Source organism: Mus musculus, chromosome 17 (assembly GCF_000001635.26).
Source record: "Mus musculus strain C57BL/6J chromosome 17, GRCm38.p6 C57BL/6J".
In the NCBI taxonomy this organism is placed as follows: Eukaryota; Metazoa; Chordata; class Mammalia; order Rodentia; family Muridae; genus Mus; species Mus musculus.
In genome coordinates, this window is record NC_000083.6 from 31,520,074 (window position 1) to 31,532,052 (window position 11,979).

General features: G+C 47.6%; 1 protein-coding gene across 2 annotated transcripts; it reads left to right on the forward strand.

The window, feature by feature from the left end:
• Window positions 1-41: 41 nt before the first annotated feature.
• Window positions 42-11,253, forward strand: Ndufv3 (NADH:ubiquinone oxidoreductase core subunit V3). 2 transcript variants are annotated; one of them, NM_030087.2, is made up of 4 exons: window positions 42-188; window positions 1,496-1,619; window positions 7,237-8,328; window positions 11,037-11,253. In NM_030087.2, exons 1-4 carry the CDS (start codon window positions 141-143, stop codon window positions 11,177-11,179), a joined length of 1,407 nt encoding a protein of 468 aa, NP_084363.2. In that variant the 5' UTR covers window positions 42-140; the 3' UTR covers window positions 11,180-11,253. The 2 variants fall into 2 exon arrangements, with proteins under 2 accessions (NP_084363.2, NP_001077360.1); NM_001083891.1 differs by lacking the exon at window positions 7,237-8,328.
• The last annotated feature ends 726 nt before the right edge of the window (window positions 11,254-11,979 follow it).

The window sequence follows — 11,979 nt, forward strand, 5'->3', positions numbered from 1 at the left end:
TCCCAGAATGCGCGCGCAAACGCTTGGGTCCACCATGGTGTGCGATTGGTGAACGTGGACGCGGGGCGGAGCCTGGGGTGGTGCGTGTGCACAAGTAGGTCACGTACCTAAGTGCGACCTCCGCTCTTGGCATTTGTGCCATGGCGGTCTCTCTCCTCCTGCGGGGAGGACGGATCCGGGCGCTGAAGGTAAAGGGCTAACGGGCGGGACATACCGGGCCCTTAGCCTGACCCTTAACTGCACCCGTGGGCCCGGTGCGGAGAGGGGTCCTAGGGCCTGTGCTCACCTGACCCGGACAGAAGGGTTTTCTCTGCAGGAGTGAAACCGAGTCACTGAGGCTGTTTTTAAAACGAAACCTGGCTTTCTCTGCAAAACTAGTATTGGGTTTTGTTTGGGTTGGGTTCGGTGGATGGAACCTAGGGCCCTGCGCTTGCTTGTCAAGAGCTGTCATTGAACTGGCCCCAAAGCAGGAAATGCTCACAGCAATATAAAATACAGGTGACAGAGGGCTCCCGTCGTCAAATGGGCACTGTTTAATTATTCCTTCAGGTATATTGCTCCCAGCGATTTTTTTCCAGCGTGTATCGGTACACATAATTTGTACACACACGGAGAATCATCAGTATAAATAGAAGTTTTCCGGTTCTTTTGCTCCACCCCCCAACCCCCTCCCTAGCATGAAGCATCCTAGGATCTAACACATACCTTAGCGGTTGCCGGCTGAATTACAATAAGATTCTTCTCAAATTGTAACACTTCTGAAGCAATTATCTACATCCTATTTACTAGTAGATAGTGTTTCTGCAACTTTACTAACTGTAGGGAGATAATTTTGCAAAAAGAAACATAGTATTTTGTAAAGTAACAAAATAGCCAGTAGAGTAAACTGGCTGCCCTGTATTAAGACCCAGGAGTCTTGGGCTGAGAGCCAACTGGGCCTTGCATCCAGGATCCAGGCCTGAGTGTTACAGCCGGCATGATGGCTGCCATCCAGAGGCCAGCACTTCCCTCCCCCCTCCCCCATGCTAACACAGGCTCCCCCCCTCCCCCCAACACAGGTCTGTCTAACTGAGGCTTTGCAGGACACGTGACAGCAAGAGCTTTTCTCAGAAGCATCTGTCTCCCATCCTCCCAACCCCTGAGCCCCAGGTTTCTGCAGAACATAGAACCAGGCTCTTCTCCAAGATATCCTGAAGCTTTGTATAACGAAGCTGGCAAAGTCTTTATTTTTAATAAAAACTTTCCAAGTGCCTATTTTGGGAAATTTCTGCAAAGATTAGGGAAATAAAGTTGTTTTCATTTACCCAGATGCTAATAGTGATTTTCCTGGAACTTGGGGTATATTTTTCTTGCAGCTTTTGGGGTATTTGTCAGAGCATTCATAATTCCCATATGTTATGACCATTGTAATAAGTGTGCCATGTGAATATGAATATATAATACATTGTAATGGCTGTTATCGAAGTGAGTATCTTTGCTTGTCTGCTCTCCCCAGGCTGTGCTCCTGGAGGCAAGGGTGTTCCCGGGAGAACTGGTTTCTGTAGTGAGGCTGTCTACAGAGTCAGAGAAGAGTGCAAAGGAGAAAGAGCTACATCCCAAGACACAAAGTGTGCTCAAAGGTGAGATGTTAAATATGATCTCGGGGGTGTGGGGGAGGCAAAGAACGAAAAGTCAGTAGCATGAAGTGAGGTGGGCCAGACGCATAACCTAAGACTTCAGCTCACAGTGAGATGGAAGATTGGACCTCACTGGTAATACAAAGGCTTTGACTCTATGTTAGCTCTAGATATGGAGTAGTGCTTCCTAAATGGCCAACCCAGCAGGGAGAACAGAAGGGCGCTGGCATTTCCAAGGCCCTCAGGAACACACGCTATTTATCGTGAAATAGGGAGACCCCACCCTACCTTCCCGTCCCTGGTTTTTGGTTTTTCCTGACTCCCCAAGACTCTGGTGAAGTTTTCCTGGTGTGCCCCCTCACCATTTGGGGGCCATCATGACCTCGGGGAGGGAATTAGGAACGAGCACTTCTCCTGTGCTGCACGCAGCTAGGACCCAGCTGGTGTCCAGCTCTCTTCAAAATCATTTTGATTTCTGTCACTTGTTCCTCTCTCTGAATGCCAGCGTAGGATGGCCTCATGCCAGGCAAGATGAAATGCAGTGCATTTTTAATGCTTCTCCTCTGAGGATAATTTTATTTCCTATGCCTTGCTTGTTTTTTATGGTTTGTGTATTGGGTCCATTGAATTTAAGTTTTTTTTTTTTTTTAAGATTTATTTATTCATTTTATGTATATGAGTACATTGCAGTTGTCTTCAAATCCCAGCAATCACATAATGGCTCACAATCATCAGTAGTGGGATCTGATGCCCTCTTCTGGTGTGTCTGAAGACAGCAACAGTGTACTCATCATATACATAAAATAAATTAAATCTTTTAAAAAAAGAAGAAGAAGAAGGAAGCAAGGAAAGAGGCCTTCATTTTTACGAATGTAACTAAGTTGTGTACCATATATGGCATAGACTTTATTTTATTTATTTATTTATTTTGGTTTTTCTTTTTCTTTTTTTTTCTTGAGACAGGGTTTCTCTGTGTAGCCCTGGCTGTCCTGGAACTCACTCTGTAGATCAGGCTGGCCTCGAACTCAGAAATCCACCTGCGTCTGCCTCCCGAGTGCTGGGATTAAAGGCGTGCGCCACCACACCCGGTGCTTTTTTTTTTTTTTTAAGATTTATTTTATGTATATGCGTACACTGTAGCTGTTTTCAGACACACCCAAAGAGGGCATTGGATTCCCATTACAGATGGTTGTGAGCTACCATGAGGTTGCTGGGAATCAAACTCAGGACCTTTGGAAGAGCAGTCAGTGCTCTCAACCGCTGAGCCATCTCTCCAGCCCAAATCTTATCTTCTAGACACATGATTGTAGACTACATGGGTTTTAGGACCCAAGAGCCTACTATATAAGAACAGGGGTCTGTGTGGATAGAAGTGCTGTCATCCTGGGAAGGTTTTCGAAGGGTGACCTGGCCCGGGAGTTAGCCTTGGATTCCCAGGAAGCTCCTGGCCCTCTGCAGCCATCTGAGCCTGCAGCTTTGCCACCTCCCTGGGTGCTACGGGGCTGTAGAAGCTGTGGTGTGTGCACGCACACTCCAAGTGCATGCTCATCCACTTTGTGAATGGCATTTTACTTCAGGGTAGAATATGGTCTTCAGAAATAATAAGTTGTTCTGTGCATATTACACTTGTATATTCTAATGTAAAATACTTTCTGTACGAGCTCACACTCCTAAATTTAGCCACATATGGGCCTGTGTTTTCCCTTGAAGTGCCAAGGATTAGAAACCATCTCAATTAGAGTGGCTTTGGGAGCCCCTGGGTCTCTCTACATCTGCTCTTAATCCCCAGCCACTGGGAGTGGGTTAGGACCCACCCTCCGGGGCAATATTTTCTGTCCTACTCTGGAGGCTCCAATATCTTAGCACAAGCTTCCTTCCCCAGGAAAGCTGCCACTCCATGTTGGTACCAGGATGCTCCCACAGGCCCTTCATGGAGACATGCCTGGGTTTCCTTGCTGTTTGTTGAATCCTGTCACCAGAGCACATTGTACAGGTCTATAAGATACTGGCTGAGCAGTTTGCACGTTGCTTTCTGTCAGTTTGTTTTGTTTTGTTTTGTTTTGTTTTGCTTCTTCCCCAGATTCTGTCATGTAGTATAGGTTGGGCTTGAACTCCAATCCTCTGGCGTGCTGTGGGGTGGGGCGAGGGGGGCTACAAGTATGGGCCATCACACCTTGCTTTGGGGTAGCTCTTATAAAGACTATAAAGCCAAAGTTGGTTCTCCATTTAGGTTCCAGCCCAGGTTTAAAAGTGTGTAGTTTTGCCGGAAGTAGAAGTTAGACATATTAACCAGAGCCACGGTGTGTGTGTGTGTGTGTGTGTGTGTGTGTGTGTGTGTAAGGAGCATGGTGTGAACATGTCTTACACATTACCCTGCACACCTCTTAGTATTGAGGAGCTGAAGTGTCACGTCATGCCAGAGAGGTTTGCCTTCAACTTTGGCATTCTGGCCCATGTAGTATTACTGTCTTACTTCTGGGGGGGAGTGTGGGGGGGAATCTGGATTCTTCTGAATTTTTTAGTTATTTTTTTACAAATGTATAATCCCAAGCCTATGAAATCTGAGTGATCTAGCCGGGCGTGGTGGCGCACGCCTTTAATCCCAGCACTCGGGAGGCAGAGGCAGGCAGATTTCTGAGTTCCAGGCCAGCCTGGTCTACAAAGTGAGTTCCAGGACAGCCAGGGCTACAGAGAAACCCTGTCTCGAAAAACCAAAAAGAAAGAAAGAAAGAAAGAAATCAATCTGAGCAATATCACTTCTCCAGCATGTTTAAAGTACCTTTGTGAGAGAGCTTTGTTTCCTGGGTTAGTTTCATAAACCATTGGGTTGCCAATTTGTTTTATCATTTCTACACTTTATTTATTTATTTATTTATTTGGGTATGTGTCTATGTCATTGTGTGGCTATGCATACATGAGTACAGTGCCCATAAAGGGCAGAAGCGGGCATTGAATCTACTGTGAGCCACCCAGCGTGGGTGCAGGGAACTGAACTGAGGTCCTCTGCAAGAGCAATACCTGTTCTTACACACCGAGCTGTCTTTCCTGTCCAACCACTGCACGGTAGCCTTTGTTTCTTTGACCAAAAGCTTGAAGACTGTGTTCTCCATTTTCAGCCAGAGAATCAGGAATTTGAGTTGTGTCTTGAGAGGAGATGGCACTGCCACAGGGAGAACCGGTTAGCGCTGTTAGATAGTATTCGTAGACTTGGTTGTGTGTAGGCTGCCATGGTCCCTTTCTGTGCTCTGAGAGGAGGCTGCAGGAGTCTGGGGTAGGCTGTTTGTTAAAGAAAGCCAGGCTGTGAGCAGATGCAACATCCTGTGTCCACACACCAAGTGCTTCCTGGAGGCCACAGTTACCTTTTATGACCTACACCATGGTGGGGGGGGGGGTGAATTCAGACTTACTGTGGATGCCGGTTAGTGGTAGCAACTGAGACTTGAAGATGAGGGCAGGACAGAAACTGACCCCCCTCCATCAAAAGCAAAACCCGCTCCTTCTCTGTTAGCCTTTTCCTGGAATTCTTCCAGTAATCAATGAGAAGATGAACTGTCAGGCCTTCTCATTTCAAAATACTGTGAAGTCTCCTTGAAAGACTAGTCTGCCTGTCTGGAATGTTCTTTCTGTTTTAGTACGTAAATAATCTACAATGTAAGTTTTTATTGCGTGTGTGTGTGTGTTGGGGGAAGGCTGTTGAACCAAGGACCTTGCATATGCCCAGCACACACTATATCACTAAGCTATAACTCAGTCCTGATAACAGCTTTGCAACTCATTACAACCTTCTAAGTTCCCAAGCACTACGGTAGTGCTCAGTGGTGGCTTGCCTGGTATGCCCAAAGCCCTGGATCCAGCATATCTTGGAAGAGCCAGTCCATCATTTTGATATTCAAAGTAGCCATCTGAGAGTTTTTGTTTTTTTTTTTCTTTTTTTAGATTTATTTATTGTTATACATAAGTACACTGTAGCTGTCTCCAGACACACCAGAAGAGGGCGTAAGCTCTCATTACGGGTGGTTGTGAGCCACCATGTGGTTGCTGGAATTTGAACTCCGGACCTTTGGAAGAGCAGTCAGTGCTCTTACCCACTGAGCCATCTTGCCAGCCCCTGAGAGCTTTATTTATTCATTTTAATTTTGAGATAGAGCCTTATGTAGCCCAGGCTAGCTTTAGACTTGCTGTGTGGCTAAGGGTGACCTTGAACTTAAGAGCCTCCTTCCTGCCTCTACCCCCTCTAGAATGCCAGGATCACAGTCATGGGCCACCACACCAGCTTTAATGCAGGGCTGGGTTGGAGCTGAGGGCCTTGTGTGTACTGAGCTAGCACCTGGCCAGGGTAACCACACCCCAACCCTCAGGCTATCTCCTATTTGCAAGAGTCCAGCTCAGAGAAATACCAGTGGTGGTGTAGACAGTGGGGGGGGGGGGGGGGGAGGCTGGAGAGATGGCTCAGTGGTTAAGAGCACTGACTGATCTTCCAGAGATCATGAGTTCAATTCCAAGCAACCACGCGCGCCACCACTGCCCGGCACGTACCCCTGTCTTAAGGATTGTACATCTGCTCATCTGGAGAATGTTTGGTCCCACTTCGGCTCAGATGGTAATTAACCATTTACAACTCGTCCTGTGTTTTCCTTCTGATCTGTATGGTTAGAAAGATTGACAACGAGCCGGGCGTGGTGGCGCACGCCTTTAATCCCAGCACTCGGGAGGCAGAGGCAGGCGGATTTCTGAGTTCGAGGCCAGCCTGGTCTACAGAGTGAGTTCCAGGAGAGCCAGGGCTGCACAGAGAAACCCTGTCTCGAAAAAAAAAAAAAAAAAGAAATAAAGAAAGATTGACAACTGAGAAGACTCAACGAAATTAGCTCTACCGTGATTTTTTTTTTTTATTTCGCTCTTTCATAAATGACTATGAAATGTAAGGGTTTTTTTTGGTTAGAATTTATTCTGTTGGGCTTTCTGCTGTTGTTGTTTCTGCAGTTTAACATCTGTCTCCAGTGATATATGTGGTATTAAATTATTTTAGACTTTTGGGTTTTGTAAAACTTGTTTTCTTGGCTGAAGAAGTCCCCACGTGACCTGTGATTTTTGAGGGCTTTTCTTCCTTTTTAGGGCAGCTTTACAAGAAAAGCTATTGCCACTCCCTCCGTCCTACTGACTTGTCTCACGTCTCACCGGATGCACCAGGCACTCTTGTCTAGACTTCTGATGCTTTGCTCAGGAAGGGCAAACCCTGAACTTGTTAATATTCCAGTGGTGTTAGCGCTTCAAGACACCATACACCTGTAAAACCTGCGTAGCCAAGGGAAAGCATCTGCCGTCTGCATTAGAGTTGGCCTGATGTAAATCTGAGTGGGGTCATTTAAGATGTCCTCTGGGAAGCAATGCGTGTGAGAAATGGAGTCAGTTACGGCTCTTGTTGGTGAGAAAGTCCCTCCTTGAAGGTTGCACTCAGAGGCAAGTCTGCTCACTCCTAATGCTGTCCCGGCGCACGGGGAGGTTCCCGGAACCTGTGTTACCTTGACAGCGTTATAACACAACATGCTGGTACGCAATGAAATGTCTGTGGCTTTGAGTTGTTCTTTAAATAACAAATGTTCCTCTTTATGCCGTTTCCCAGATGTGGGAGCAGAGGAGAGGGGCAAGCTCCTAACCGCGCACACAGCAGCGGCACTGTCCAAAAACTCACCTCCACCCAGTTCTTACCCATCAGTGGAGAACACAGGTGGGGCTGTGGCAGGCCCGCACCCTGGCGGCAGCCTGCTGCCCACAGATGAAGGGCTTCCGAAGCATTTGTCAAGAAAGACTTTGGTAGCGTTTCCTCAGAAAGTTATGCCTCCACCCCAAGCACGGGGTTCTGACTCAAAGGCTCAGGGGCACGTGCAGAAAGTGACAAACGATTCATCTTCATCTTCCTCATCCAGCTCCTCAGATTCAGATTCTGATGGGGAGGAACATGACTCAGACCGTGCTCCCCGAGTGGCAAGCAAAGGCAAGGCAGGGTCTTCCAAACCGGAGGCCTCCCGGCCCTTGACGACTGGAGCCCCTAAAATCACAGTTTCTGCAAAAGAGAAGGCCAAGGTCCAAAAGCCACCCACAGATGTCACCTACCCAGAGAAGACCCTGCAGCCTAAGAAGAAATGGACCAAGCCTGTAGAAGACAGCAAAGAAGCCAGGTCCAAGCCCGTGACATCCAGGCCACAGTCCAGTGAGATGTTGGAGCAAAACGTGAAGGAAGAACACCAACGGGGGAAACCGAGACCAGACAAGACAGGAAAGGAAAGCGCAAAGCCATGTGAAGCTGAAGGAATCTTACCCAGCCACGGGAAAGTCAGAGTACCCACACAGCCCACTAGTGGGCCAGTGCCCACAACGCAAATACAAGAGGCCAGTGCAGAACATCCGCCAGCCGTTGCCCCCAGGAAGGGAGCTAGATATCCGGAACCAAAAGTGCCAGAGCCCGGATGGAAGACCTCTTCTCCCCTGCTCAGAAAAGAAAGCGCAGAGAAGCAGGTGCCAGAAGGAGGCTCCCAGGTCCAGGAGGTCTTGGAAGATCAGAAACCAGTGAGCTATTCGAAGACACTTCCTGTTCAGGAGAAAGATACTGTTGAAGAGAGTGCCAGACCACATCTGGAGGGGAGGTTCCAGGTGGCAGTCGAAGCCCCACCCACTGATGCAGTCCTACCCCAGGAAGCCCCGGCCGACACACAGGGTACACCTTGCCTTGGTTCAGACTCTCCTTGTCCTTTAGGGTGTATAGATCCTAAAGACCCTCTTGAGTTTCTGTGTATTTAGAAAGGAGTATTTTTTTTTTCTTTTTCTTTTTTTGGACAGTGTCTCTGGTAGCGCAGGCTGTTTTCAAACTCGCTATGTAGCTAACACTGGCGTTGTGATCCTGATCCCCCTGCCTCCGACTCCCAGGTGCTGGCATCTCTCATGTACCACTTGGCCTCATTTAACTATTTCTTAGATGGCATAATTTATGAAAACTGACAGTCTAGAATCACCACGCATAACCTTGGAGGATATCCACGCATGTAGCTCATGAACTTGCCCAATACTCAGCTGAGTGGAAAGCAGCACAAATCTTGTGGTGCTCTCAAAAGTCAGGAGCAGCAGTCACACGGCAGTGATAGCCCTCGGGTGGACTGAACTAGACCCGTACCTTAGTGAACTGAAGGAGTGTTAACAGGCAGGCAACCAGGCTGGAGAGATGGCTCAGTGGTTAAAAGCACTGACTGATCTTCCAGAGTTCAATTCCCAGCAACCACATGGTAGTTCACAACCATCTGCAATGGGGTCTGATACCTTCTTCTGGTGTGTCTGAAGAGAGCAATGGTGTACTCATATACATAAATCTTTTTTAAAAACAACAATAACAAACCAGACAGGTAACCATGGACAGCATCTGCGGGCTTTTCCCAGCACAATGGGCTGTATAATCGTCTACTGTGAGTTTCCAATGAGGGGCTTTTCAAGGGGTACTATACTCCTATCGTACTAAGTGGTTTTGCACATGTGTGACACCTCTCTGAGCAGCTCCCTAAAGAACAGCAATTCTCGCCGGGCGGTGGTGGCGCACACCTTTAATCCCAGCACTTGGGAGGCAGAGGCAGGTGGATTTCTGAGTTCGAGACTAGCCTGATCTACAGAGCGAGTTCCAGGACAGCCAGGGCTATATAGAGAAACCCTGTCTCAAAAAAGAAAAAGAAAAAGAAAAAAGAAAAGAAAAAGAAAGCAGGAATTCTTTGATTTAAAATCCGAAGTTCCCGAGTCCTCCTTAAGATGGCAGCATCGCCGCTAACGAGGCCTTCCTGCACCTGCGAGTCATTCCCAGCCACGCCCCCTCCTCACCTAATTTGCATCACCATGGTGTGCTAACTATCGCTCTTCCGGGATGTTTACAGCATTTATGTTTTCTTCCTTTAACATTTCTCCTCCTTCACTAGTTAACCATGTACCAGTGCACGCCTGACTTCTAAGACCTCGGGACCTGCCTTTCCGACCCCGTTCCAGTTTTCAGACCTGATCTCAACTAGAGATCTTAAACCTAGCACGGAAGCACAGGCATGGGGATTTCTAGGTTAACTCACAGGGCTGCCGATGTAGCTTAATATGGGGCTTAACCAGTGAGTAAGGTCCTGGGCTCAGTTTCCAACACTGCAGAAACAAAAACTTGCCTCCCCTCCATCCCTAGCCCTCTTTGCTGGCAGCTGAGGCTCACAAAGTGTCCATGCCCAAAGCTCCTTGCTTACAGGTGGGCTCTTATTGATAGAGTTTATAACCCACCCAGCTCCCATCAGTTTTCACCGGCCCTGCCATAACTGTGTACTCCGTGGCTTTGAAGGTATACCTTCCACACACTGAAGATTGTCAGCTCACCGAGGAAGAGAAGATGCCATCCTTTTGTCCTTCCTGCTTGCTTGCCTGCCTTCCTTCCTTCCTTCCTTCCTTCCTTCCTTTCTTGAAATTAAATGAAGAGAAACAGCTTTTGGATTTGGAATAGCGAACCATGTATTTAAGTTGGTGGGGTGTTTGTTTCTGTGTCGTGCAGTGTGAGTAGAACTGAGGCAGGAAGCCTCACGATTCCCAGGGATCCAGGAAGATATCCGCACAGACTTGCCTTGCGGCTACGCTGCATTGCTTGTCTCCTGCCTTGTTGCATTTGAGTTGCAGAAGAGCCCGTCCTTTTGCTTTAGTCCCATGCTTTGAGTTTTAAGATTTTCAATTACTTAGGTACATAGATTTAATTTTTTCTCATTTAAGATAAAAGGAGAAATTACTATTTTTTTTCCTATGGTTTGGAAGGTAACAATTTTCAAAAAGTTAAAATGGCAAAGCTACAGCTCTTTCTGGGTTTGTGTGCCCATTTTCACCAATATTGTAACACTCAGGTTTTTCTCATATCTGCACATGCTTATTTCTATCACAGACAGACATCCAAAAGAATGTGATTTCTCTCCTGTGTCCATCTGTAATTCCAGATCCTTCCAAATGCACAGTGTGAACCCAGGGCTTAAAAATACAAAAAGGACGGGCAAGGTGCTCCGATCCTGTATAAGAAACGAAGCAGCCTTGTCCTGTCCCCTATCTGAGAGGTTAGACTCTGCCATCTTATTAACAACAACAACAAAAAGCAGAGAGTCTCCTGGCAGGCCTGTGCCACAATCTCGGGAAAGGTTAGCGTTTTTACAATGGCACTGCCTCCGTGTGCTTTGTGATTCTGCTCAGCCATAAGGTTCGGCATGCACTTCAGGTGACTCTTTTACATTGCCCTTGAAGATGCAGGGCTCTCAAGGTCTCCTGTCTGCTAGTTAGAAAGCTCACACACTATAAACTGGTAGTGTGGAGACTTCTGCTTCCTAAGCGCCCCAGACAGATTTGTGTGTCTGACAGCTGTCTTGTCACCTTTCTCCACAGAGCCCGAGCCGACTGACACCACCACCTACAAGAACCTGCAGCACCATGACTACAACACATACACCTTCCTGGACCTGAACCTGGACCTCTCCAAATTCAGGCTGCCACAGCCGTCTTCAGGACGAGAGTCACCTCGGCACTGAGCTCAGCTCAGGGTAGACCCCGATGTTGGTTCCCATGAATCCTTGCCTGTGAGAATAAAAGGCAGAGTCACAAAGCTCACTATGTGGTTATTTCCCCTCGCACCTCCCAGAGAATGACTTAGCGACACCCTGATTACTCGTATAGTCTACGTGGTTCTGTGGCATCCCCCAGTGGCCACAGTGAAGTGGTCACAGATTCTTCCAGGTTAGAGTCCGTAGCTCCGGGAGATGTTTAACCTCATCATCCCTAACAAGGCCAGAGGGAACGTTCTATTTCAGAGCACACTTAGGGACGGCTGTGTACCACACCCCTCTTAACTTGCCAGTCTACAGCCAGCCAGAGGGATCCGTAAAAAGAGAAACAAAGCAAAGTCGGGCTCACTCAGCCTCATACTGGTCGGCAGCAGTTTCTGCCAGGTCTGAGCCACAGCCCCAGTGAGCCGGGGAAGGCGTTACACTGATTTAAACATGACACAAAAATTGCAGGATATTTGATCACACTGTGGACCCTGAGATTTACTGGGAAAACCTGCTTTTAGTTGTGCTGTGGCTCAGCCTTAACACACACCTTTAATCCAAGAGCTTTCTGCTTGAATACTGGGAGCAGGAATAAATAAAGTCAACCATAGGCCAAGAGGCGGAGCAAACAAGCAGCTGACAGGAAGTGAGCATAGGATTAGTAAGAAAAGTACCATAGAGACTAAGGAAGTCAGGAGGACAGATAGAGAAACTCACAGGAAGTCGTTCAGTTTGAAAGGCTTTTTGAGTTGGTGTGGGAAAGGGACATGCCTTCTGGGACA